This window comes from Hemitrygon akajei, chromosome 10, assembly GCF_048418815.1.
Source record: "Hemitrygon akajei chromosome 10, sHemAka1.3, whole genome shotgun sequence".
NCBI classification, from domain to species: Eukaryota; Metazoa; Chordata; class Chondrichthyes; order Myliobatiformes; family Dasyatidae; genus Hemitrygon; species Hemitrygon akajei.
Genome location: NC_133133.1, coordinates 164,183,139 through 164,209,969, shown reverse-complemented (window position 1 = coordinate 164,209,969; position 26,831 = coordinate 164,183,139). Strand labels below are relative to the sequence as shown.

General features: G+C 41.7%; 1 protein-coding gene and 1 long non-coding RNA gene across 3 annotated transcripts in view; one reads left to right on the top strand and one right to left on the bottom strand.

Annotated features, from left to right (window-relative positions):
* Positions 1–25,479, bottom strand: part of wif1 (wnt inhibitory factor 1) — a 35,743-nt gene extending 10,264 nt beyond the window's left edge. The window contains exons 1-6 of one of the 2 annotated variants that reach the window (XM_073059592.1): positions 25,176–25,479; positions 24,286–24,425; positions 13,453–13,561; positions 5,585–5,725; positions 4,432–4,527; positions 771–866 (exon numbers count right to left, since the gene is read on the bottom strand). In XM_073059592.1, coding sequence (XP_072915693.1) covers positions 771–866; positions 4,432–4,527; positions 5,585–5,725; positions 13,453–13,561; positions 24,286–24,425; positions 25,176–25,314 — 721 coding nt within the window. In that variant the 5' untranslated portion in view covers positions 25,315–25,479. The remainder of the gene's footprint in view (positions 1–770; positions 867–4,431; positions 4,528–5,584; positions 5,726–13,452; positions 13,562–24,285; positions 24,426–25,175) is intronic. The other variant, XM_073059593.1, reaches the window with a different exon arrangement.
* On the top strand, positions 498–13,366 carry LOC140734908 (uncharacterized). The gene is made up of 3 exons (XR_012100637.1): positions 498–593; positions 3,860–3,949; positions 12,025–13,366. It is a non-coding gene; the product is annotated as an uncharacterized lncRNA (long non-coding RNA).
* Positions 25,480–26,831: the final 1,352 nt, after the last annotated feature.

Below are 26,831 nucleotides of genomic sequence, written 5' to 3'. Positions count from 1 at the left end.
GTGGCCATTTTGTGTTGTTCTCTTTTAGTACACTATGCTGAATTTGTTCACATTTTCATTGCTATTAGATTCACTTGCATTCATAGACATTCATTAACCAGAACTGCCTCAATTCAAATCTCATAATCTCCTGCTCCCACAGAAGTTCTAGGAAATATTGCTGCAATAAATTGCATATCACAGTACAAAAATGTGCTAACTTCCAGTGATGAACTAATTCCCTTATGTCAATATGGAAGTTTAAATTCCCATATTAAAACTGCCCTATCTTCATAAAATTATGAAGCATGATAAGCCTCAGTTTACTTTTAACAAGCTCCAAAAAGGAATAAAAAAAACATCTTATTGGAACTTGCTTGGCTTCTCCAGCATGCTTAAACTTTATGCCAAACTTTTCTTTCTGACTCCAATCCAGGCCCGCGCTACTGACTTTAAATCTCCTCTCCCTATATCAATCCTGTTGAAGCAGCTGCCAACTTTAAATCATAAGTCTGGACTGAAACTAAAGGCAGGAGGGAAAGTTGTTACTTAAGTGTCAGGCTGCTGGAAGAGACAAGTAACAACTGGAAGGAGACCACTGATTTTCAACAGATGTAAGTGTCACTTTTTCTACTGCAACTGTTCACCAGATTCGGTGCGTGTGAGACCTTGGTGTTAAATTTGACCTGGTGGTGTTCAGTGATTACATGCCAATAGCATTCTGTAGCAGAGATATCTATGATTGCGCACAAAGGAAATCACCCAGCTAAATGTGAGTGTTCATCTCCTACCTTTATCACAGTTAATACCGAAGTATCCAGGAGGACAGATGCACAATCCTGGACTGACACACAGTCCTCCATTCAGACATCTGGGGATGCACAGAGCTAAGAGAAAGAGGAAGGTTAAAGGTATTTGTAGAATATACAGAGTTGGAGATCAGCATGTCCTAAAATTCAATGGTTGAAAGGTTCATTTTATTGTCAAAGTATGCATGTGCAATACAACTCTGATATTTGACTTCTCCAGGTAGCCATGAAATACAGAAAAACAGCTAGAACATCAAAAACCCCAAACACCCAACGCCCTCCCTCGCAAAAAAGCAACAATAACATCAAACCTCCAGCCCCTCCTCACAAAAAAACAGCGATAATAGCATCTAACCCCCAACCCCTCTCTGACACACAAAAAAAACCAACAGATCACTCAGACAGAAAAACATCAACAAGAACATCAGACCCCAAATCCCCGACCCCTCCCTCGCACAGTTCATCATTTAAATATATGCTTCGCTCAAGAAGTTCTTTTTTAAAACTACACACTCACGCATCCCCTTGCTGGTTCCAAATTCTTATGTTCCCCGTCCTAACTTTTAGGTCATTCAGATGAGATGTTATACTGGGGCCCCATCACTTCTTTCGGCTGAGAACTAAAGATCCCATGGCGCTATTTTGAGAAAGGTCCAAGTGGCATCACCAGCATTCTGGACAATACTCAGCCTCTCTCAACATTACTGAAACTGGTTGTCACATTGCTCTTCCTGGGTGTTCACTCTGTGCAAACTGGCTGCTACCTCCTTCCATTGCAGCTGTGTCTACACTTCAAAAACAAATCTGATTGATTCGAAAGGTACTCGGGAGATCCCAAAAGATGAAAGCCTCCAAGAGGACCACAACCTTGCCGTAGGGTTTGGAGGCTTGCATGCCTCAATGACCCAGAGACCTATTTTGGCTGGAGTCAGAGTCGTGTGCTTTGGCTTTTGATAGGGGTCACCCGTGCCAAACAGGTCAGAGGGTAGAGGCCACACTAAGAGTGGTCCACTGGTCCTCCAGGTTCAGGGTTTCAGCTCAGGGCCAACAATGCTGACTGGTCAAAAAAAACAGCAATGAAGAATCCTCCTACATCCCTGAGCAACTGTATGGACAGATAGAAATCGAAGACTTTTGTTGCTGCCCTAAACACCAGCGGCATAACAGGCAGTAAGTAAGTAAAAGATGAAAGCTTCTATTTAAATGCAGGTCTTTTTATTAAATGAGGCAGCAGGTAAATTGCTCTCAAGACACTGCCAATAATGATGGAGTGAGCTGCCGGACTAATCACATATTCGATGTTCCAAATTAAGGACCGAAAGCAGCTTTAATCTGGCCAATCTTTAGCCTGTCTGTGCACTCTCTGAGTGAAAAAATGGGAAGCCAACACCAGGTCGAATTGTTCAAATTAAGAAACGAAATATGTTACTTCTGTTCATGTGATTCATCATATTCATTCTTTTTTCTATCTTTACCAAGTGCTCAAACCCTCCTTGACAAGTCCTCGGTAACCCACATTCCTCCTAGTATCCAGCCAAAGATGACAGCAATGCTCCTGATGTATTGCTGAACAAATCTAGGAGACCATAAAACCATAAAACATAGGAGCAGAACTGGGCCATGCGGCCCATTGGGTCTGCTCTGCCATACCATCATGGCTGATTTATCATCCCTTTCAACCCCATTGTTAGCCGGCTGGTGGTGTAATGGCATCCACACCGGACTTCGAGGCGAGTGGTCCTGGATTCGAATCCAGCCGACTCCTTACACACTTTCCATCCAGGCTGGGTTGAGTGTCGAGCTAACAAATTAGCCTCGTCTACAAAAAACAGATAAAAATGCTAAAGAAATGGCAAGGTTGCCGCCCAATACACCAAAAGGCATGGAAAGGAACTACAGCAACAACCCCATTCTCCTGCCTTCACATCGTAACCTTTGACACCCTGACTAATCAAGAACCTATCAACTTCTGCTTTAAATATACCTAATGACTTGGCCTCCACAGCCACCTGCGGCAATAAATTCAACAGACTCACCACCCTCTGGCTAAAGAAATTCCTTATCTCTATTCTAAAGGGACACCCTTCGATTCCGAGGCTGCCTTTTAGTTAGTTCCAGACTCTCCAACTGAAGGAAACTACAGGATATGTAACATTTCAAGGCCTGCTCAAGCCCCGAGCATGGTCCATTTTTATGCTGTACATCTCAAAGGAAAACTTTATAAAGTACTGATATTTCAGAAACTTGAACAATTATCATCTTGATAGGAGGTGGTGTCCAAGACGATCAGAGGCATAGACAGAGTGGACAACCGAGACTTTTTTCCAGGGCAGAAATGACTGATACAAAGGGGTACAATTTTAAGAATATTGGGGTAAATCATAGCAGGGAATGACAGAGGTAAGTTCTTTACACAGAGAGTAGAGGCTAAATGGAATGCCCTGCTAGGAGTGGTGTTAGAGGCCAATACATCAGGGGCATTTAAGAAACTCTTAGATAGACACATGGATGACAGAAAAACAGAGGGTGATATAGAAGGGAAGAGTTAGATTGATCTTAGAGTAAGTTAAAAGGTTGGGCCAAAGAGCTCATACTGTGCTGCAATGTTCAATGTTCTAATTTTTCCCGTTGTAAACATCAGAAAACTGGGGCAGGACATAAACAGCAGGAGGAAGTGCCTTTGTAAGCTGAAGAACCTGTTTCTGGACTGTCCTGTTGTATAGGAAAGGTGTGGGAGGCAAGATGGGAAGCAGGGGAAGGAACAAACTTAAAATACAATATGAAATATCTACATTACCACACATAGGTAAATTAATACAACATATTTCACTCTTTGAGCTCTGTGCACTTATACCAGAAAAGAATAGAAAGACCAAATATAATGATCAAGGTGAACATAATTGCCAAAATAAATTTCACGCTTTAAATTATCGAATTTCAAACCTTAAACTTGCGTGACATTTAAACTTTACATATCTGAGAAGTTTTTTTTTGAGTCAATGAATATCTTTTTCCCAGAAATGTGGATGAGGGCAAAACGTGCCCAAGTGATCATTATTGTTTCCTTGCAGAAATCTACTCGTGCACCCAATGTGAAACATTGGTTAAGTACCCAAGGCCACCAGGATAGGCATCGCTGAGTTGGCTGCTGTTCATTCAGAGTAAGAGGACTGCTTATTTTTCCTTACAGGATACTGCTGAAATTGAAATATTTTCTTAACATAATACTTCATTTTAATTCCCTCTTTTTGGCTTACAAAATAGCTCAAATAGTTTTAGTTTAATTTGTTTATTTTTTTTCCACAAATTTATTCTCCTGTTCCTTTAATCTTCTCACTTCTTGAGGCTCTCTACATCACATCCCTGCCAAGAGGCCAAACAATACAGCTCTTTGACTGGCTGCTAGAAAGTGTGCAAGAGCTGCCAGGTGATTTGCCTGCCAACTTTCCCTGCCTTCCCTGGATAGCTTGAAGCAACAACTCGAGGGAAAAAAAACAGTCTCCATGTAGAGAAGGTGGTGTATTAGTTACAGAACTGATCAATCTTTGACATTTACAAAAAATACATTCATCTTATTATAGCGATTTTTAAAAAAAAATCACAATTAATGATGGCCTGTGGTCTTATTTCTGTTAAACATTACCTTTTTCACAATGAGGTCCATAGAATCCATCAGGGCACTCACAAACCTGTCTCTCTGTACAATAACCTCCATTGCGACATCCCCCCGGACACTTGGCTTGGCACATAAAGAAATTTGTAAATATTTAATATATTATACAGATATAATTATTGTTATACTATATAATGTTAAGAAGGTAGCAAATATGTAGCAATAACGGTAAACGCTCTACAATTTATATAAACATAGATTTAGTTAAAACAGCATTTTCCCAGTTCTCTGCACTTAAAGCATGCTTTCATATGTTGTAGCGTTTTCTTTTTCACCATTTGTCTTCTTGTGCTGAATTACCAGAAACTTAGTTTTAAATTTATAGTACCAGCATATCATTGACTTTTGTCGTCTGACTGTAACAATTCTCTGTTCAAAACATCCACGATTTAATAGAAATTCCAATTCAGTAGAGAAAAACAAGCTGTCCCATAACAGGAAAGCTTACAGATTTCCTGGGATATTTTGGGACAGAATAGTGAGAGAAGCCTGAATCCAAACATATCCACTATCACCTAAAACTGTAAAGGTAGAATTGAAGTGGAATCCAGTGATGGCAAACTGGGCCCAGTTTTTGTATACTTAACAAGGGGCCTCACTCTGTTCCTGTGGGCTTCTTACAGGAGCGCTCAAAGGAATGGGTTAAGTTCAGGAAAATAGTGAAAAGCAGTAGGATCAAATGGGTAGAGTAACATGCCTTAATTATTCACCTCAACCCTAAGTGGCTGGGCAGTAGAGTTTGGCTTAGGCCCAAGTTTCAGTAAGAATCCTCCATTAATGGTGAATGTAAATTAAAATTGTCATTCAAAACTAAAATTTTAGCAAAGTTAGGTCATGAATTGTTTAACAAGGCACTGGTGTTATGATGCTCAAATTACATTTCCCTTTGAAGTATTTGGTTTCTATGGTGAATGTATTTTTTTAAAAAGTTTTATCAAATGTTGCACTTGCTTTTCCTAATTTTATGCAGCCAAATTTCTAGCAAGGTAACGTTACCACTAATATAAATTTGAATGTCACCTCCAATCCATATTTGAAAAGATCAAAATTTAAGTCTACTGGTTTCTGATATATCGAAATGACGAGTACAAGCAGCATGAAATTCAGGAAAAGGTCAGCTTACCTCTTTGGCAAGTTTTGAAGAATATTGCATTGTGAGGGGTTCGAAGTATAACATTCCCTTCAGCATCCATAATGACCACAGTGACCTCAAAAGCTGCTACTCCATCCTGGCCACCAAGGCAAGGGAATCCAACCTGCACAACTAAATTGGCACAATGGCAGAACAACAAAAGATATCTGCATGTGTACACTTAACATTTGAAAAATATCAAAAATTAAGGCATGAGTTGTAGACTGACGGGACCTCATACTTTCTTTAATACACATGACAGAGGAGTTACATTCCTAGAAAACTCTCAATATCATGATTTTCTTTAACATGAACCCTTGACAGGAATCGACAAAACTTATTGTCTCTTCCTCTTCGTATTCAGTTAACTTTTCCTCACAAATTTAGCAAGAGTTAATTTTTATTCTATACCTCAAAATTTTTGGTAGTGATTCCTCAGTTTTGTAAGGATAAATTTCCATGACCCAAACAATCACTTTACCAGAAACTGATTTCATTTTTAGACTGGATGGAAGTCAATCCTTGAACATGAATCCGTGAAGCCATCCGTGAATCTGTCAAGCTCAGTGAGGCCAGAGATGGCCTTATAATTGGGGTCTACCCACAAGTATTGTCATCTCACTGTAGAGAAGAGACTAGTTACTAGATGGTAGAGTTGAAGGCTGGGGAAGTGCTCCCTCCCTACCTAAATTGACAAAGTACCGTCAAAAGTGAAGGAGACGCCATTTTTAAGCGTTTAATCATTGGGGTCTGTGAGACAACGTGCGCCACTCCTCAGGAAGAAGACTTTCAATAGGATTTACATTCCTACTGATTTATTTTAAGATTCAATACCTGTCTTTGAAACTTGCTTGTTACGCTTAAGAAATAGTCTCCAGAAAACTACCAATGAGCTAGACTCATTAGACACCATACACACAAAAGCAGAATTAGACCATTTGGCCCATAAAGTCTTCTCCTCTATTTCATCATAGCTGATCCATTAGACACAGGAGCAGTATTAGGCCATTTGACCTATTGAGTCTGCTCTGCCATTCAATCATATCTGATCCTTTTTAACCCCTCCTCAGCCCCACTCTCGGCCTCCTCCCCTTTGATGCCATGGCCAATCAAGAACCTATCAATCTCTGCCTTAAATACACCCAAAGACTTGACCTCCACAGCTGCCTGTGGTAACAAATTCCACAAATTCACCCCCCTCAGGCTAAGGCAATTTCTCTCCATTCGTGTTTTAAATAGACACCCCTCTCTCCTGAGGCTGTGCCCTCTTGTCCTAGACTCCCCCACCATAGGAAATATCCTTTCCACATCTACTCTGTCTAGACCTTTCAACGTTCAAAAGGTTTCGATGAGATCCCCCCCCTCACCCTTCTAAATTCCAGCGAGTACAGGCCCAGAGCCATCAGATATTCCTCATATGATAACCCTTTCATTTCCGGAATCATCCTTGTGAACCTCCTCTGAACCCCTCCAATGCCAGCACAACTTTTCTGAGATGAGGAGCCCATAACTGTTCACAATACTCATCATTTGCCTCTTTCTTGCCCATTCTCCTAATCTGTTTAAGTCCTTCTACGTCCTACCTGTTTCCTCAACACTACCTGCCCTTCCACCAGAAAACTTGGCAACAAAGCCATCTATTCCATCATCTGAGTCATAGATATACAGCATAAAAAGAAGCGGTCCCAACACTGACCCCAGCAGAACACCACTAGTCACTGGAAGCCAACCAGAAAAGGATCCTTTTATTCCCACTTGCTGCCTCCTACCAATCAGCCAATGCTCTAACCACGTTAGTAACTTTCCTGTAATACCATGGGCTCTTAACTTGGTAAGCAGCCTCATGTGTGGCACCTTGTCAAAGGCCTTCTGAAAGTCCAAATATACAACATCCCCTGTATCTCCTTTATCTATCCTACTTGTAATCTCCTCAAAGAATTCCAACAGGTTCATCAGGCAAGATTTTTCCCTAAGGAAACCATGCTGATTTTGTCCTATCTTGTCCTGTGTTACCAAGGAGTCCATAACCTCATCCTTACCAATTGACTACAACATCTTCCCAACCACTGAGGTTGGGCTAACTGATCTATAACTTCCTTTCTGCTGCCTTCCTCCTTTGCAATTTTCCAGTCCTCCGGAACCATGCCAGAGTCAAATGATTCTTGAAAGGTCATTACTAATGCCTCCACAATCTCTACCATTACCTCTTTCAGAACCATAGGATGCAGTTCATCTGGTCCGGGTGAATGACTTATGTAGCTTTAGGTCTTTCAGCTTTTTGAGCACCTTCTCCCATGTAATAGTAACTACATTCACTTCTCTTTCTTCACACCCTTCAACACCTGGCACGCTGCTAGTTGTCTTCCACAGTGAAGACTGATGCAAAATACTCATTTAGTTCATCTGCCATCTCCTTGTCTCCCGTTATTATTTCTCTGGCCTCATTTTCTAGTGGTCCTATATCCATTCTCATCTCTCTTTTACTTTTTATGTAATTGAAAAAGCTTTTTCTATGCACCTTGATTACTAGCTTGCTCTCATATTTCACCTTTTCCTCCTAATGATTATTTTAGTTGCTTTCTGTAGGTTTTTAAAAGCTTCCCAATCTTCTATCTTCCTGCTAATTTTTGCTTTGTTGTATGCCCTCTCTTTTGCTTTTACATTAGCTTTGTCTTCCCTTGTCAGCCATGGTTGTACTATTTTGCATTTTGAGTATTTCTTTGTTTTTGGAATACATCTATTTTGCAACTTCCTCATTTTTCCCAGAAACTCAACCATTGCTGCTCTGCTGTCATCCCTGTCAGCATTTCCTTCCAATTTACTTTGGCCAACTCCTCTCTCATACCACTGTAATTTCCTTTACTCCACTAAAATACTGCTACATCAGACTTTACTTTCTCCCTATCAGACAGACAGACATACTTTAATTATCCCGAGGGAAATTGGGTTTTGTTACAGCCGCACCAACCAAGAATAGTGAAGAAATATAGCAATATAAAACCGTAAATAATTAAATAATAAGTTAATCATGCCAGGTGGAAATAAGTCCAGGACCAGCCTATTGGCACAGGGTGTCTGACACTCCGAGGGAGGAGTTGTAAAGTTTGATGGCCACAGGTAGGAATGACTTCCTATGATGCTCAGTGTTATATCTCGGTGGAATGAGTCTCTGGCTGAATGTACTCTTGTGCCTAACCAGTACATTATGGAGTGGATGGGAGTCATTGTCCAAGATGGCATGCAACTTGGACAGCATCCTCTTTTCAGACACCACCATCAGAGAGTCCAGTTCCACCCCCACAACATCACTGGCCTTACGAATAAGTTTGTTGATTCTGTTGGTGTCTGCTACCCTCAGCCTGCTGCCCCAGTACACAACAGCAAACATGATAGCACTGGCCACCACAGCCTCGTAGAACATCCTCAGCATCATCCAGCAGATGTTAAAGGACCTCAGTCTCCTCAGGAAATAGAGACGGCTCTGACCCTTCTTGTAGATAGCCTCAGTGTTCTTTAACCCAGATTTCAAATTTCAAATTTCAAGTTGAACTCAATCATATTGTGATCACTGTCTCCTAAGAGTTCCTTTACCCTAAGCTCCCTAATCGCCTCCAGTTTCATACATAACACCCAATCCAGTATAGTTGATCACCTCATAGGCTCAGCAACAAATTGTTCTAAAAAGCCATATTGGCATTCAATAAATTCACTCTCTTGACAATCTATTGCCAACCTAATTTTCCCAGTCTACCTGCAGGTTAAAATCTCCTATGTCTATCATAACATTGCTGCTTTGACACGCCTTCTCTATTTCCTGTTGTAACCCATTTCCCTCGCAATTCCATTCTCCTGCCTTCTCCCCGTAACCTTTCAAGCCCTAACTAATTAAGAACCCATCAACTTCCGTCTTTAAAACACTCAATGACCTGGCCTCCACAGCAGTCTGAGGCAATGAATTCCACAGATTTACCACCCCTTGGCTAAAGAAATCTCTCTTCATCTCCATTCTAAATGGATTCCCCTCTATTCTGAAATTATGCCCTCTGGTCCTATAGCCCCCACTAGAGAAAACAGCCTCTCCACATCCACTCTATCTGTGCCTTTCAACATTCAACAGGCATCAAAGTGTATGGGGTGAAGGCTGGGGAGTGGGGATGTTTGGAAGAATTGGATCAGCACATGATTGAGTGGTGGAGCAAACTCAGTGGGTTGAATGGCCTACTCCTGCTCCTATATCTTATGGTCGTATGGTCTAGGTTTATAATACTACCCCCCTCCCCCATTCTTCTAAATTCCAGTGTGTACCAGCCCAGAACCACCAAACGTTCCTCATATGAAAGGCCGTTCACTCCAAGAATTATTCTTGTAAACCTCCTTTGAACCCTCTCCAATGTCAGAGAGTTCAAAAGAGGTTCATGAAAATGAGTTAGTGAAGACAATGCAATATCCCCAATTACTATTGGGAATTCCTGTCTCATGAGCACTCAAGGTGGAGAAGGAGCATTTGAGATGGCATTCAGAAGTTCAGGTCCATGAATCAGGAGCATTTGGACCCATCCACATGTGAGAGCAGTGGAAGGAGTGCACCACCTTACAAACTATCCAGCCAAGGTGTGCTAATGTCTATGGTTACCACGTTTGACCTCAACCACCTGCTACAGTACTCACAAAATCAGAATGGAACTACACCTTATGAAGGGGAGGACAGGATATTCTACATAATCTGATGTGTTTTAAACTTGGAAATCAGGCACAAAGTAAACTATTTCATATCCTCCCTCCAGAGGGCCAATCAAGTTGTTCTAAAGTCATGATCTCATAAGATCTAGGCAGTTGATTACATTATCATTATCACTTCAGCAACCTTGCTAAAGGGACTCCATGCCATTAACAAAAGAATTTCTAAAAGAGCTTTCAGGTACTTATTCAGACCTGATGCAGGATTTTCACCTGACTCTTTTCCTCCCACAGATGCTGCTCAACATGCTGAGTTCCTCCAGCAGGAGTTAGATGCTGTTCATAGGGCTAGAGGGATCTGGAATGGAAAGAAAGCTGGAATAGGGTATTGAATTTGAATGGTTAACTACAATGAATATTGGAGCAGGCTCAAAGGTTTGAAGGATAGATTCTGAAAGCTTGTTGGAAAGTTGTTGGGACTCAGAGGGTCAGGTAGAGACTCTGGAGGGAAATGGATAGCCAACGTTTTGGACTGAGACTCTGTCAGGACTGAAAAGAAAGAGGGGATGTCGGCCAGTATAAAAAGGTGGGTGGAAGGGGTAGAGCAAGAGATGGTAGGGGTGGTGAGAGACACATGGGAAGGAGGAGAGTAGGTATAATTCAAGAAGCTTTGAGGTGATAAGTGGAAGTGAAAGGGGGCAGAAAAAGAAGGAATCTGGAGAGAACAGTGGACCATGGAATAAAGAGAAGGAGATGAGGGAGGAATAGGTGAGTGATGGGGAGAGTGAGATGGTAGGAGAGGGAAAACAGAAATAAAATGGATGATTGGTGGGGGGGGGGGTTGGTGTGATAATGAAAAAAATGGGGGAAAGAAGGAGAGGCTACCCGAGTTAATAGATATCAATGTTCATGCTGTAGGGCTGGAGACCACCAGGGTGGAAAATGAGGTCCAGTTCCTCTAATCTGGGTCTAGCCTCGACTTTGCTGTGGAGGAGGCCACGGAGGGACATATCAGTGTGAGAATAAGGAGTGAAATTGTAATGGCTGTCCTTTGGGAGATCCTGGGTGTCACAAAGGATGGAGCAAAAGTGCTCGACAAAGCGGCCCATTAATCTGCACCAGGTTTCATCGATGTAGAGCAGGGCCGGACTGGGAGTACCGGATGTTATAAATGACACTGATAGATTCACGCGTGAAGGACTGCCTCACTGGAAAGGACTATTTAGAGCACCTAACACAGTGAAGGGGTGGTGGTTTAGGGGCAAATATGACACTAGCATGGTTGCAGAGATGTGCCTGGAGCGGGATTGATGGGGAAAGGAGAGTGGACAGGTGACTCATGGGGAGAGTGATGTCTACGGAAAGCGGAGAAGGGAGGGGGAGATGTTCCTGGTGACTGGTTCCTGTAGGAGACGAGGGAAGTTGTGGAAATGATAGTTTGGATGCATAGGTTCATGGGCTAGCATTGAGGAGTGGGGGACTTCTCTTTCTACTATGCTGGGTAGGAGGGAGGTGGGGATGAAGAGAGGGCAGAAGTGTGGGAAATAGAAGAGTTGCGGTAAGCCTCCTCACGAGAGCAGATGCAGCAATGGTCGAAGAACTGAGAAAAGAGAATTGCATCCTTGGAAGTGAAAGAGTGGGGAAAGGCGTAGTTGAGGTAACTGTGGGAGTCAGTGGGAATGTTTGTCCAGCATTCCAAGATGGCGCCCGCCCGCCGCCTCTCTGGAGATTGATACCTGTTACTTGTTAAGTAGGGCATCCGTGCACAATCCTGAGACAGACGTGAGAGCGTGGAGGAACATCTGGAGAAACTTCTGAAATGCCCGCTTCGCTGCAGCTGCTACTGTGCGGTCCGGAATCTCCGGAGGAGAAGGCCTCCGAGACCTCGGCTTTGCTTGTTTCGGCGGCCGGGACGAGGTCGAAGGCGCTCGGCGGAGGATGGCGCTCGGGAGGCTGTATCGGAGGGGCTGGTCGGAAGCTCTAAGTTTTCGGACGGACTCAGAGTCTGCTGTGGTCGGGTGCTTCCAAGGCATCAGCTGTCGGTGCCTGGAAGTTTATGGCAGGGAGAGTTTCCCCCTTTTGCTGCCTGATATTGGGACTATTGGAGTCGATCGGGACTTGAGACTATTTTTTAACTGTGCCCATGGTCTGCTTTTATCAAATTATAGTATTGCTTTGCACTGCTGTAACTATATGCTATAATTATGTGGTTTTCTCAGTGTGAGTCTTTGGTTTGTCCTGTTCTTGGTGTGATATCACTCTGGAGGAACATTGTATCATTTCTTAATGCATGCGTGCATTTCTAAATGACAATAAACGAGGACTGAGTGTCCTCATAATCTAACTAAACTGTTGTTATCCTGCCCCAACCCACACACTTAATGAATTCATGTCACCCAATAAACTGATCTAATTATAAAAGTGATTTTACCAGAAATATTACATATCCGCCAATATTACTGAAGTAACTTCATTACTGAGTGCTTTGAAAAGCTCTGCCTAAATTGATTGGGATTTAACTTCATCAATAAGCAAAGAAAATGCATTAGAATAAATTCACCTACTAGTGCTGAATCTTACTGGTATTACTTTGCAAAGTATATTTTAAAAACTTGAACCAAAAATAAAAATGCAGCCATCTCTTAAAAAAGTGCTAGGTCTCAATGCTTTGTTTGATGGCAAAACACCGAAACAAAACATCTTTCCCCATAGCACAGTCCTTCGTGGCTAATTCATTGTAAACTACAGACCAGGAAGTGTTTAATAAGCCCCACTCAAATACTTGGCAGGACAAGAATCATGTTTGTAATTCACTTTTTAAAAAAATTTAGAGGTGTTCATCTTTTTGTGCCACTGTCAGTGGTATTAACAGCTGATCTTTGTATTCTCCCTGTGACCATGTGGGTTTCCGCTGGGTGATCCAGTTTTCTCCCACAGACCACAGACCAAAGTAGGTCAACTGGTCATTGTAAATTGTCCCCTGATTGGGCCAGGTTTAAATAGGTGGGTTGCTAGGTGGCGTGGCTTGAAGGGCCGGATGAAAGAGAGAGGCAGAGAATGATAAAAGCTGTCTCAAAATTTTACTTTTCTTTATGGTAGGCAGGTGGTAGCTCAAAAGTGCAGGCATTTAAAAACAAAATACCGAACATGGAAAAGAAGCTAGTGACATTAGGTTTACTAACCTGTGGCCTTGTGTGAGATGGTTGCTCGCAATGGAATGTTCACTGTAGGATCTCCCATCACATCTTTATCCAATGACCGAAGAGATTGGAATTCATAAAAATACAAAGCCTGTAAGGGGCAGTTGTAAAGATTACATTAGTTTCCCAGTTTTTAATTTTCTTCTGTGAATTTCCACAAGATAACTTTTTCCAAAGCATCGCTGGAGAGCTTGGCAATAATTTTCAAACCTGAAAAAGAACCAGAACTGAGAATGTTAAAATAACTAAAAATGTTTGTGATATTTCAGGTTATGAATGCCACCTGTTTCTTCAAATAGATGCAGTTTTGTGATTACGCACATGCTTGGACCTTACGGAACAGAGGATCCATTGAGAGAACGATATTGCTTGACTGAGTACTGAATGAGCTTGACACACCAAACTGTGCTAAATTTGTTCATCTCAGCCCGTGTAATATTACTGCTAAGGAGAAGGGAAAATTCGCTGTGTCTCACTCCTAATTGCTGTTGTGTAACTCTTACCAGAACACTTATGTGCGTAGACTACATCAACTTCTACCAATAAACAGCTTATCAAAATCCACTCTCTATGCTGCATTTTGAGAAGACACATGAGGGTAGGACTTCCCAATGAATGGCAGGGCCCTGGGGAGAGTCATAGAACAGAGGGACCTCGGGATACTGTACAAGTACTTGCTCTGCTGAAAGTGGCACCTCAGGTGGATAGGGTGGTGAAGGCAGCTTTTGGTGTGCTGGTCCTCATCAGTCAGGGCACTGGGCAGCGAGTTGAGGTGTTATGCTGCAATTGTACAAGACATTGGTGAGGTAATATTGAGGTTTTGCTTTCGTGAGCTGTTGGTGAGTTGGGAAATGTGTGGAGGAGATATACAAGGATGTGACCAGGACTCCAGTGAATGGGTGATGGAGAGAGGACTTTATTAACTGGAGTGTAGGAGAAGAGGGTGATGTTATTGAGTTGTATTAAATCATGAGAGGCATAGGTGAAGTCAATGCACAGAGGCTTTTCACCAGGGCTGGGGAATCAGGTACTAGAGGGCATAGTTTAGGGTGAGAGGGGAAGATTTAATAGGAACCTAAGGGGCAAATTTTTCACCTGGGGGTAGTCCGTATAAGGAATGAGCTATTAGAGGAAGTGTTTGAGGCAGATACATCAACATTGAAACGACACAAGGACAGATTCATGGGGTAGGAAAGGTTTAGAGCAGGGGTCCCCAATCTGGAGTCCACAGACCCCTCAGTTAACGGTAATGGTCCATGGCATAAAAAAGGGTTGGGAAACCCTGGTTTAGAGTGATATGGACAGACTCAAGTAAATGGGACCAGTTTAGTGGGTGTCTTGGTTGCCATGATACAGTTACCTCAAAGGACCTGTTTCCATGCTGTATGACCCCATATACTGTAGATACCATACCTGTGATACTGTACCCAAAGCAAGCAGCTCAATGCACTGGATAGGCATCAATCATACACACGTCCTACACCCCACTCCCAAAACACATGCTCCATTCAGAGTTCCATCATGGCAAGAGATCACCAGAAGGGAAAAGAGAACACTTCAAGGGATCTTTTCAAAATCTCTTCGGAAAAAAAGTTGTAACAACTTCAGCGGCTCACGAGCACATCGCGCCCAGGTGATGGAACAGCACCCAGGAAGGGAATGGGGTCTCGTCTCTTCAATGAAAGCACAGAAAAGCCCAGCGCTAGCAGAGAAAACTGGATATGAGACATTTGCTGACCAGAGGCCCCACAGATCAGATCATTTGTGTTTGGAAATTGAAATATTAAACTTTTAATCAAAGGAATTTGTTATGAAAAACTAAAACAAGTCTTGGGCTGAATAATATTTTAAAATTAACAATACCATTTTCAAGGTTTATTACAATCTACAATGTTGATGTCAATGTTAACAAAAACTGCAATATTTAATTTCAATATGCATTTCAAGCTTGATAAATTAGATTGTCTCTTTCAGAAAATACATGAAAGGATGTTAGCACATACCTGTATTACCAGCTATGGAAGACGTGTGATTTTTGATTTAGTCGTTTAATATTAATTAAAGCTATTGCTTGATATGAAAAAACTGAATTGTTCTGTGCTGCCACATACTGGCCAACTGGAAGACTGCACTTTCATTCACAGAGAAAAATAAAAATATTTTGCAAAGTGTTTACTTATTTTGTACACCCCACAATGAGAATGATTAATCCTGGATGTGAGCAGGTCACATGCCAAACCATTTAAACTGACTACTCCCATCAACCTGCCCCAAACCATAGCCTTCCATACCCCTGCCATCCATGTACCAATCCAACGTTCTCTTAAGCATTGAAATTGAGCTCGTGTGCACACTTGCGCTGGCAGCTTGTTCCACATTCTCACGACCCTCTGAATGAAGACAATTTCCCTCATGTTCCCCTTAAACTTTTCACCTTTCACCCTTAACCCATGACTTCAAGTTGTATCCCCACCCAATCTCAGTGGAAAAAGCCGGCTTGCGTTTACCCTATCTATACCCCTCATAATTTTGTATACCTCTAGCAAATCTCCCCTCAATCTTCTACATTCCAAGGAATAATCTCCTAACCTATTCAATCTTTCCCTATAACTCAAGTTCTGTAGTCCTGGCAACATCCTTGCTATTTTCTCTCTAATCTTCAACTACTGCACAGAGTCTTGCCATCTTCAGAAGTTTTCTGATCACTCTGCCATAGTTGGATGCATCAGCAAGGGAGATGAGGCTGAGTACAGGGCTACGGTGAGAAACTTTGTCACATGGTGTGAGCAGAATCATCTGCAGCTTAATGTGAAAAAGACTAAGGAGCTGGTGGTGGACCTGAGGAGGGCTAAGCCACCGGTGACCCCTGTTTCCATCCAAGGGGTCAGTGTGGACATGGTGGAGGATTACAAATACCTGGAGATACGAATTGACAATAAACTGGACTGGTCAAAGAACACTGAGGCTGTCTACAATAGGGGTCAGAGCCGTCTCTACTTCCTGAGGAGACTGAGGTCCTTTAACATCTGCCAGATGATGCTGAGGATGTTCTACGAGGCTGTGGTGGCCAGTGCTATCATGTTTGCTGTTGTGTACTGAGGCAGCAGGCTGAGGGTAGCAGACACCAACAGAATCAACAAACTCATTTGTAAGGCCAGTGGTGTTGTGGGGGTGGAATTGGACTCTCTGACGGTGGTGTCTGAAAAGAGGATGCTGTCCAAGTTGCATGCCATCTTAGACAATGTCTCCCATCCACTCCATAATGTACTGGTTAGGCACAAGAGTACATTCAGCCAGAGACTCATTCCACCGAGATGCAACACTGAGCATCATAGGAAGTCATTCCTACCTGTGGCCATCAAACTTTACAACTCCTCCCTCGGAGTGTCAGACACCCTGAGCCAATAGGCTGGTCCTGGACTTATTTCCACTTGGCATAATTTACTTATTATTATTTAATAATTATTTATTATTTATTACTTATTAGTATTATTTATAGTTTTATATTGCTATATTTCTACACTTTTCTTGGTTGGTGCGACTGTAACGAAACCCAATTTCCCTCGGGATCAATAAAGTATGTTTGTCTGTCTGTCTGTCTGTCTTTCAATCTTACTGAAATCTTTCCTGTAGGTAGGTGACCAAAACTGCACACAATACTCCAAATTAGACCTCACTAATGTCTTATACAGCTTCAACATGACATCCCATCTCCTGTACTCAATACATTGATATATGAAGGCCAATGTGCCAAAAGCTTTCTTTATGACATCTACCTGTGATGCCACTTCCAATGAATTATGGACCTGAATTCCCAGAACACTCCTCAGTGCCCTACCATTCCCTGTGTAAGACCTACCCTAGTTAGTCCTACCAAAGTGCAGCACCTAGCACTTGTCTGCATTAAATTCCATCTACCATTTTCCAGCCCATTTTTCCAGATGGCCTAGATCCCGCTGCAAGCCTCCTCACTATCCACAACACCCCAAATCTTGGTGTCATCCGCAAATTTGCAGATCTAGTTAACCACATTACCCTCTGATCCTCCAGTACCTTACCCGATGCTAAGGATGATTTAAATATCTCTACTTGGGCACTGGCAATTTCTGTACTTGCTTCCCACAGGGTCTGTGGGAACACTTGGTGTAGCCTTGGGGATTTATCCACTCTAATTTGCCTCAAGACAGCAAACACAATAGCTGATCCTCCTCTGTGAACTCTATAGAGTCCATCTACTCACTGCTGCTTTGCCTCACTTCTATAAGACTTTGTGTCCATCTCCTGGGTAAATACTGATGTAAAAAACCCATTTAAAATCTCCCCCATCTCTTTTGGCTCCATACATAGATCACAATTCTGATTGTCCAGAGGTCCAATTTTGTCCCTTGCAGTCCTTCAGCTCTTAACATGTTTTATAAAATCCTTTAGGATTCTCCTTCACCTCGTCTGCTAGGGAAACTACATGCCTTCTTTCAGCCCTCCTGATTTCTTGGAAGCATTTCTCTGTTCCCTTAAAAACAAACACAGAAATTGTGTTGGGCGTAGCCCCTTAACACCCACCCAAAATGGTTACGGAGGTACAAACACATTCCTTCAACCCCGACACTTCTTGTCGACAGAAAACTTGAACTGCATCTTTACTCTCAGTACTTCCACCAGGTGGTCACTGAGGGACGATAATCTTAGTTCAATGAAATTGTGGCTTGTCTCTCACTCCATCAGTAGCGCGACTACCAACATTCCCTCAAATTCTTTTTTAAACAGCTGCGTGGACCCACCATTGCCGTGAGCAGGATATTTTTACACAGCCTGAAAACTGCGTGGCGCTTTATATTAACATTACCTAAAAGAAAATTCCAGCTGCGTGACAAGAAGGACTATGTGCATGGGAGCATTTGCAGCCATGCATCCAGATAGCTTAGAGAGAACACTGCCTACTACTCCAGATGATTCACAGGCCAGAGAAAGCAGCCATTGGAAGCATCAAGGAAGCAAAGACAGACTCAAGAATATTACCATACAGAAGGGAAGAATGTGTGAAGAAAGAAAGCAATATTGGAGAGGTTGTGGGAGCAGGTGCAGATAAAGAAACTCTATCCTGTCAGCATAATGGCACAATCTTTTCTGTTCAATGTGTTTGGGAAGAAGAGAACAGTGAGCAGTCAGCAGCTACTCGCCGTTTCCCCAATCTATGCTTGACTACTGACCTTCACTCCAGTACCAGACTGAAGTCAAGGGCTGACTAAACATTTCTCAGATGGCCATGATAGGGTCTGAACTCAGGATCTTTGGGCAGTTGAGAAAGCAAGCCGGTAGTTCCAAGCATAGGAGAGTGAGAGAGTGGTATGGATGGACTGAAAAGGAGGCTACTGTGAAATCAGTAGGCCGGGGTGAGGGGAGGGGGGGGGGGGCAAAGGAATTTTATAGAAACAGATACCATGGTTCAACAGGGACAGCGTAGCAGGTTGCAGTAAAAATCAAGCAAACTGACAGATTATCATATGACTCACAGGTTGCAAGAAAAATATGGATGTGATCTAAGACATGAGATAGGGATTATAGACACCAGCGCTCTTGAAATCACATGAATTTAGGATCAGTTTCCCACACATGGAGGCAAGTATGATGGAAGAAACATCAGAGATAATTTTTTTAAATTACACATTTATTCACCCTCTGCACACCTTTTTTTGACTACTTTCCATCAGTAATTAAAATACCATGTTTGAAAAAAATGCTTTCCTGTGATGCGAAGACCTGCACAATCAGGTCCTGAGAGCCTGTCTGCTTCAGCCTAGGGTGGGAAGCCACTGGATCTCAAGGAAAGATTACGGGTGGAAGCTTCGGGGCTGGGCTCTATGGTCATGTGGATCCAACTCTGAAAACAACATCAGAGTGGTAACTCCGACAAAGACAAAACAGGGGTGATTCCCATTTCAGGATAAAGTATTTTAAGAATCAGCTCATCTTCAAGAACTCCAAAGGGAGCAGACACAATGAGCTCACAGCAAGGAAGGTAAGCAGAGGACTTGGCATGAAAATGTCACAACATATAATAAATTTATGGGATATCTCACTGTGTTCTTGATTCTGCCGGTGGTTGGTCTCTGAGATCTCCTTATGCTCATTACGCTCTAAGGAGAAGTAAGTCATATGACCCCTTAACTCTCTTTCCCCAGTTAGAACCATAACAGATTCGGTACCTCAGCATGAGCTTTATCTGTGATCCTTGATCCTGCACCTCATCAACCTCACTACCTATCCTAAACATCCCTTGAATCCCTCCTTCTCTCAAATGTCTCTCAACCTCAGGTATAACTATATCAAAACATGAATGGAGCACGCGATCAGGAAAAGCGGTGAATAAATTAATTGTAGCACGTTGAGCATTTGAGCAAGATACTAAAGAATAACATAATTTCTATAGCATTGAAACTCAGAGCATTACGGTGCTATGTCCATTCCACACTAGCATATGAATGCGAATGTTGGACAATATCAAAGCAAAATGAGGAAAGACTCAAAGCTGCAGACATGTGGTTTCCGAGAACCACATTTCCAAGTTTGAGGAGAATCATGAAAATATTGTGGAGGGACAGAGTAACAAATGAAGAAGTGTTGCAAAAAGTCAGAATAAGAAGAGGGGTGATATCATCAGTTCGAAAACGGCAACTGGAATTTCTGGGACACGTGCTGAGGAACGAGAAGCTTGAACATCTTGCAGTGACGGGAAAAGGAGACGGAAGAAGAAGTCACAGTCAACAGCACATGACATTCATGAGTTACATCAAGGGACGGGCAAGCAACAGTTTGCTTTAGAACTTCTCAGATTAAAGGCCACGATTGCCCTCATCGTATGACACGACACATAATGATGATGAAGACTGTCATTGCTGGTTTATCAATTAACAATTACGATTAACTTTCGCGGCTACTTTATATCATATGATTTATAAAATCGTGAGGGTGAACTTCTGAGACCCATGACATGTCCACCCAAACATACAGCATCAGCTACATCAACAGATGCAGATGGGCTGCAGAGTGCAGCTGCCTTATAGATGCAGCCACCAGTTCAATGTTAACCTCTGACGCTCACACTGGCCTTTTGCACGTTCACTTTATGATCACCTGGCTTTCCTCCACATCCCATAGATTAGTAAGTTAATTGCTGCTACCAGTAAGACATGGTGGGAGAATCAGGGATAGTTCTTCTTGTGCCATATGATTCTCCCCATGATTGCATGCTTCTCTCTTTGACCAAGTGGGTTTCGTCCAGGTGCTCTAGCTAACTCCCACACCTTCCAAAGGTGTACAGTTAGTAAGGGTTAGTCAGTTGTGGCCTTGCTAAGTTGGCACGAGAATTGTGGCAACACTTGCAGGTTATCCCAGCACACCTCGGATTGTGTTGGCCGTTGAAGCAAACAATATATTTCACTATGCGGTTCAATATATATGTGACAAGTAAAGCTGATCTTTAATGCTGATGGAAAGGAGATGCTCAGTTACAAAGAAATAAGTGAAGATGTGGAATTGATGGCATTGCTCTGAAAGACAGAATGAGCCAAATGAGAAAAATTAAATTCTAAAATTTTCTCCATGCAGAGAACATCAGGGCATAATCATCAGTCATTTAGATAATAATTTAGACCATTTCAGCCCTTATTAATGAAAATATTCCTTGGAAAATAATTTCATACACTCTTTAAAAAATGTGCACTTATGAAGCTGAAAAGGGCCATTTTTCAAATTGAAAAGTCTCTGTTCTTATGCCCTTGAAGATAGCTTTGAAGTTCAGGATGAATTTCTGTTAATATGCCAAGCGGCGTTTTTTTTCTGATTATGATCATATGAAGAAATAATCCATCATTACGTATTTGGCTGGGAGATAAACAAAATTTTCACAATAAATCTTCAGCCATTCAATGCTTACAAATGCTTCGGTATTAAACACACATTACTGAATGCTTATTAATTTAATTGTATTCTATTACAATAAAAATGTCATCAATATTAGTTTGTTCCCTGGAAGTAGGTGGACATAAAGTTGCAGAAAATAACTGCCCACCTCTGAACCAGGATCATCTCTTCCTTCTCTGATGCACACATCCAATTAAAAGGTAAAGATACAAATTACTGCCTTTTTCTGTTGAACTTGATGATTCCAAACATTTGCAGCTTAATTATCAACACAAGAAAGTCTGTAGATGTCAGAAGTCCAAGGCAACACATACAAAATGCTGGAGGAACTCAGCAGGTCAGGCAGCATCCTGCATCTTGCAGCTTAATGCATTGCTTGAGCAAAGATAGGAAGGCTTAAAACCCAGGCCAAAGAAAAAGAAAAATAGTGATAGGGTGTAACTACTAACAGATTATAATACTGTACACTCTGAACAGCGTAAAGGTTAGAAAAACAACAATTTTTGAGTTTTATTTTGGAAACCCAAAGTAGCACTTTCTGTAATTTCTGCTAAAGTAAACATTAGATGGAATACAGTATTTATTTCGAGACTGGCAGCAAAACATTTTCCTGCTCGGTAGCTGTATTAAAATAGAATTTAAAAGGGAAAAATCACCAATGATTGCTTAATGTCCAATGAATTTTACTTTTGAGGTTATTGGACTGTTCCATTAAATTTCCAAAAATTTTTCCGAATTACAATTACGTTAAGATTTTGCAAACATCCTTACTCCATTGACAAGGCAGGTGGCAGAGAAAACCATTGATTTTTCAAACAAATGGCACTGAATACTTGTGAGTAGTGCTAAAAACCAACCCTACCAAGAAATCTACAGCCACATGTATTCCAAAAACACATTATGCCCTTTAAATATGCATATGGGTGTGTTTGTAGCGATTTTACTTGGCCGTCAGTCATCTTATTTCCAGCAGAGCTATTTTGTTGAAGGTCGCCGGTCTTCCTGACTTTAAGTCAAGGTGCTCTCCACGTTGAAGAAATAATGATATCTTTGCAGGTACAGAAATTTTACCAAGTGTTAAATTAGGTGATAAATCATTGTATGTTATTTCTAAATTCCAACACTGTATCTCATTCCATTAAACTGAAGAGTTATAAAGGTTTGACTGCTACATAAACAGTAGCAGGCTTAAATGGAATTTTAATTCTTTGCCACTTTATTTTCTCTTTAGAGATGCTCGTTTTTTTCCCCTTTCTCGATACCCTATACTGCAACTACAGTATTTGCCACATAAACACCAAGTTTGTGTCCGAATGATGTACAATCACAGTTACACCAGATGTAGACCACAAGATAACTATCAAACCTTCTTCTGTAGGCAATAAACTCTTAAGTTTGGCAGAAGTCTGAGAAGTTTATCACTGTTATTTTCTGCTAATAGATGGAACAGCTGGCTGCCACATGCATATTGTAAGGAATAAAGTGGTATCTCCTGGCCCCATCGCTTTAATCTTGGTTGGCATGCACAGCACTAGGATGCAAAATACCACATTGGAACATAATAAAAATATTAAGACTTCAAAGCAGATCATTTTAAACAAGAGCCACTTTCTGTAATACAAAGCTTACAAGCTACAGGCAAAATTCACATCTACCTTCAAGCTCCATTGGATATACGCCACAAACAAGGCATTTTTTATGTATGGTGAAACTGTAGCTTAAAGGTCTAGGTAATATTGGTGAAGAGATAGAAATGATTAAAATTACATGACAAGGTTGGGTTAAATTGCATCCCAGAATAAAACACTAGCCATATAAGACCAGAATAGAGGGGCATCCTTGTAGAACGGAGATGAGGAGGAATTTCTTTAGCCAGAGAGTGGTGAATCTGTGGAATTCTTTGCCACAGGTAGCTGTGGAGGCCAAGCCTTTATGTCCATTTAAGGCAGAGGGTGGTAGATTCTTGATTGGTCAGGGCACGAAGGGGTATGGGGAGAAGACAGGAGATTGGGGCCGAGAGGAAAATTGGATCAGCCATGATGAAATGACAGAACAGACTCGATGGGCCAAATGACCTAATTCTGCGCCTATAACTTATGGTCTTATATGAATAGAGTTGGGCACAGGAAACAAAAACATAATTTATATTTTAACCTGATTAGGCATAAGTAACAAAGTATGTCAAGCATCATTGTATTTTAACTCCACATATACAGTAAGTAATTTCACATGTAGATAGATAGATAGATAGATAGATACTTTATTCATCCCCATGAGGAAATTCAACTTTTTTTTCCAATGTCCCATACACTTGTTGTAGCATAACTAATAACATACAATACTTAACTCAGTAAAAAATATGAAAACATGTAGCACACCTACTTCAAAATAAACTATCTGAAACATCAAATTGCTGGGAACTTTACTGCACTTTCTGTCCCACTTTATTCTGTTGTTGTTTTATCTTATACCACCTCACTACACTGTGTAATGACTGATCTGTATGAGTAGTAAGATTTCCACTGTACCTCAGTAAATGTAACACTAATAAACCAATTCTAAATTATCAATAACAATACAATGAAATCTGTGCTTTCGAAAATGCTATATAAAAGTCAGTGTCAGAACACAATCTCCCATAATGTAGAATACAACTGAAGTACAAATGCTATTGGTTAAAAGACTCTGCAAGCTTTTAACAGTGCATTCAGTTTATCTCAAGGAATGTGTTGCCACCTGGAGCAGAATCGAATATAATTATTTTCAAAAGACGATTTGAATGAAATCATAAATTTCCTCCCTTAGAAAACGCAAAGCTTGCAGACAAAACTTTCAGACAAAATGGAGCATTCAATTGAAGGTCTGTTGTGAAATCACGTTGGCTCCTATCCTTACCTGTTCCGTGGCCTGCCAGGTGAAGTTGACGGATTGAATATTGACTGGAATCGCGGGCATTCTCTGCTGTGCCTTCCTGAAATCGTGAGTGAACGGAGCCATTTTACCGTCGGAAACGATTAGAATATCCTCTTCAAAACCTGAAAGGTGATCATTTCAGAACCATTAAGAACCGTTCGACGAGTTCAAAATGTCCCAAAAATGTCGTCTGAAGACATCATGGAACTTAAATGTCAATTCAATAAATTTCTCAATTTTCAACATTGCTGATTTCATAACCGAATAATAGTTCTAGTTCTTCACAGAAAATATGTTTGCTTTTATTTTACTAGGCCATTCATTAGACGCTGAGGGTTCACGAATCTCTCATCGTAAATGTCAGTCAGTTTGTTTAGTAACCGTTCCCAGATATCAGATGCATTAATTTTAGCCTTGTAGTCGATAACAATATACTCCAAGAATCTCAAATGGTTGGTAGGTTTTATTAACAGGGTAGAGGTTGTAAACAGCATGAAGCGCACAAATCGGGGAAGAGAAGAGAATTGTCAGCGAAAGGGGAGCTCCAGGAGAGGCGCGGGAGAGGGCTCGGGCAGCAAACCGCAGTTCCCATTCATTTAGCATTACAGGTCCCCAGCAGTTCAGTGGAGTTATCAGGTCACATCCTTGGACGCTGGCTAACCTGTTTGCTGGAACTGCCCGCACCAACAACTAACTTTATCAAACACAGCGCAGCCACTTCTAGTGGATTTTGGCTGGGGAGGGGGGGGGGGGGGTGAAGAGGCAGTGAGAATGCATCATATTCTTCCAGTACCCTTTAAAACGCGCCCTCTTCCAATGGAGGGGATACCTCTGAAGCCCTGCACAGAGGAACTGGTCAGGATGGTGCTCACCTATGAGAACTCTGGCTTGATGAGCATCTATCCACATGTTGAGGCTGCCTTCAGCCGAGCTGGCTTCACTCAGCAGAATGAGAAGTTTCACAGAAATGCACAGGTTCACCAGCCGCGCCAGTGCCCGGGAGCTCCCCATTCTCAAGCCTTCCACTTGCAGTCCCGCTCTGCCTTCTCTTGACTTCTGCCGCTCCGAGCTTTGCGAATGTGATGCGCTTCTGTCCCACTTCCCCGATTGAAGTTGCTCCGCGGCCACCCGGGTGAACGTGTGCGTGGGCACGAGGGCCGAGCGCGCCCCCGCCTGGCGAGAAACGCATCGCGCCTCGCGTTCCCACCGACTCGTGCATGCCCGCCAAGTCCTGAAACCGACCTGGAATATAGATGGTTTCTTCAAAGGGTGTTAAAAGTGAGTTAATCAGGTCAAAGACCCCTGTAAAAAGCTGTAGTTTTCGGAAGTATATTTTCCATATGGAACTGCCACAACAGGGAAGGAGGGCGGGCGGGAAGAGAGATAGGTAGATGCTGGAAATACTCAGCAGGTTAGGCAGCAACAGCAGAGAGTGAATCAGATTTATAATTTAGAACTTTAAATTTGCTTCACTTTCTACATGACCTGCTGCACATTTTCAGAGTTCACTTGTTTTATTTCTGCCATCCCAAGTATTTTGATTTTGCCATGCAATAGATCTATAAAGGCACGTAGCCTAATGATTAGCACATTGCTTTACATCACCAGCAACCAGGGTTAATTTCCCACCTCTGCCTGTAAGGAGTTTGTACGTTCTGTCAGTGATTGCAATTCAATGGAATATCCCAGAAATCTGTTTTTTACACAACTGACCAGTTCTGGAAGGAAAATCCCTTCTTCCGGGTCCAATTAAGTAAATTAACATGTATTGCTTTTAAAGAAGGTATTGCCCAATTAAAGAATTTAAAAACTGAACACGCTTTCCTCACTGCTTGACAGTGCATATTTACAATGTCATGAAGTCATTAAATGAGCATTTACTGTGGAACAAAACTAGCAAATCTGCAATACTAGGAAAAGACTATGACTTTTCCTGCTATCCCAGTTTTAAAAATAGTCCCTCCTTTGTAATATTTTTTTGTGAAAAGGGGTGATCTCTTTCAAAGCATATTGTAAATTAAGTAAGTTGCTTCAGGTGGGTCATGGGAAACAGAATGTCATAAAAGATATAACCCGTAAAGTTGGCCTGATAAATCTCATCTTTTTTGTCTTTATTATGTCCATGGAATCTTCTGTCATAAGTGAGGAGATAATGTGGCCTCTCATCAGTTTGAACCTGCAGCAGTTTGCATTGCCTATGTGGATGCAATATAAACCAGAAATGAATCAAACCAGACAGCTTCTTGGCTTTCTGCTTTGGCCCAAGGCAAAAGGTCTATCGATTCATACTGTGCCCAACATTGTTTCTATAGGACTGTTAAGTATATTCATCGGTAGAGTTGCCAATAGAATAATTATAATCTTTTCATCTTATGAAGGAAATATGCTACCTGTCAATTATTTTTATTTTATCACTGTTTCTTACTGACCCTTCCCTTAACCAAAATTGCTTCCTTCCTCATCCCTACTCCTTAAATCCAGCCCTTTCCTGCTCTCAAGGGGCTTTTTTAAAAAACCATCCTTGAAGT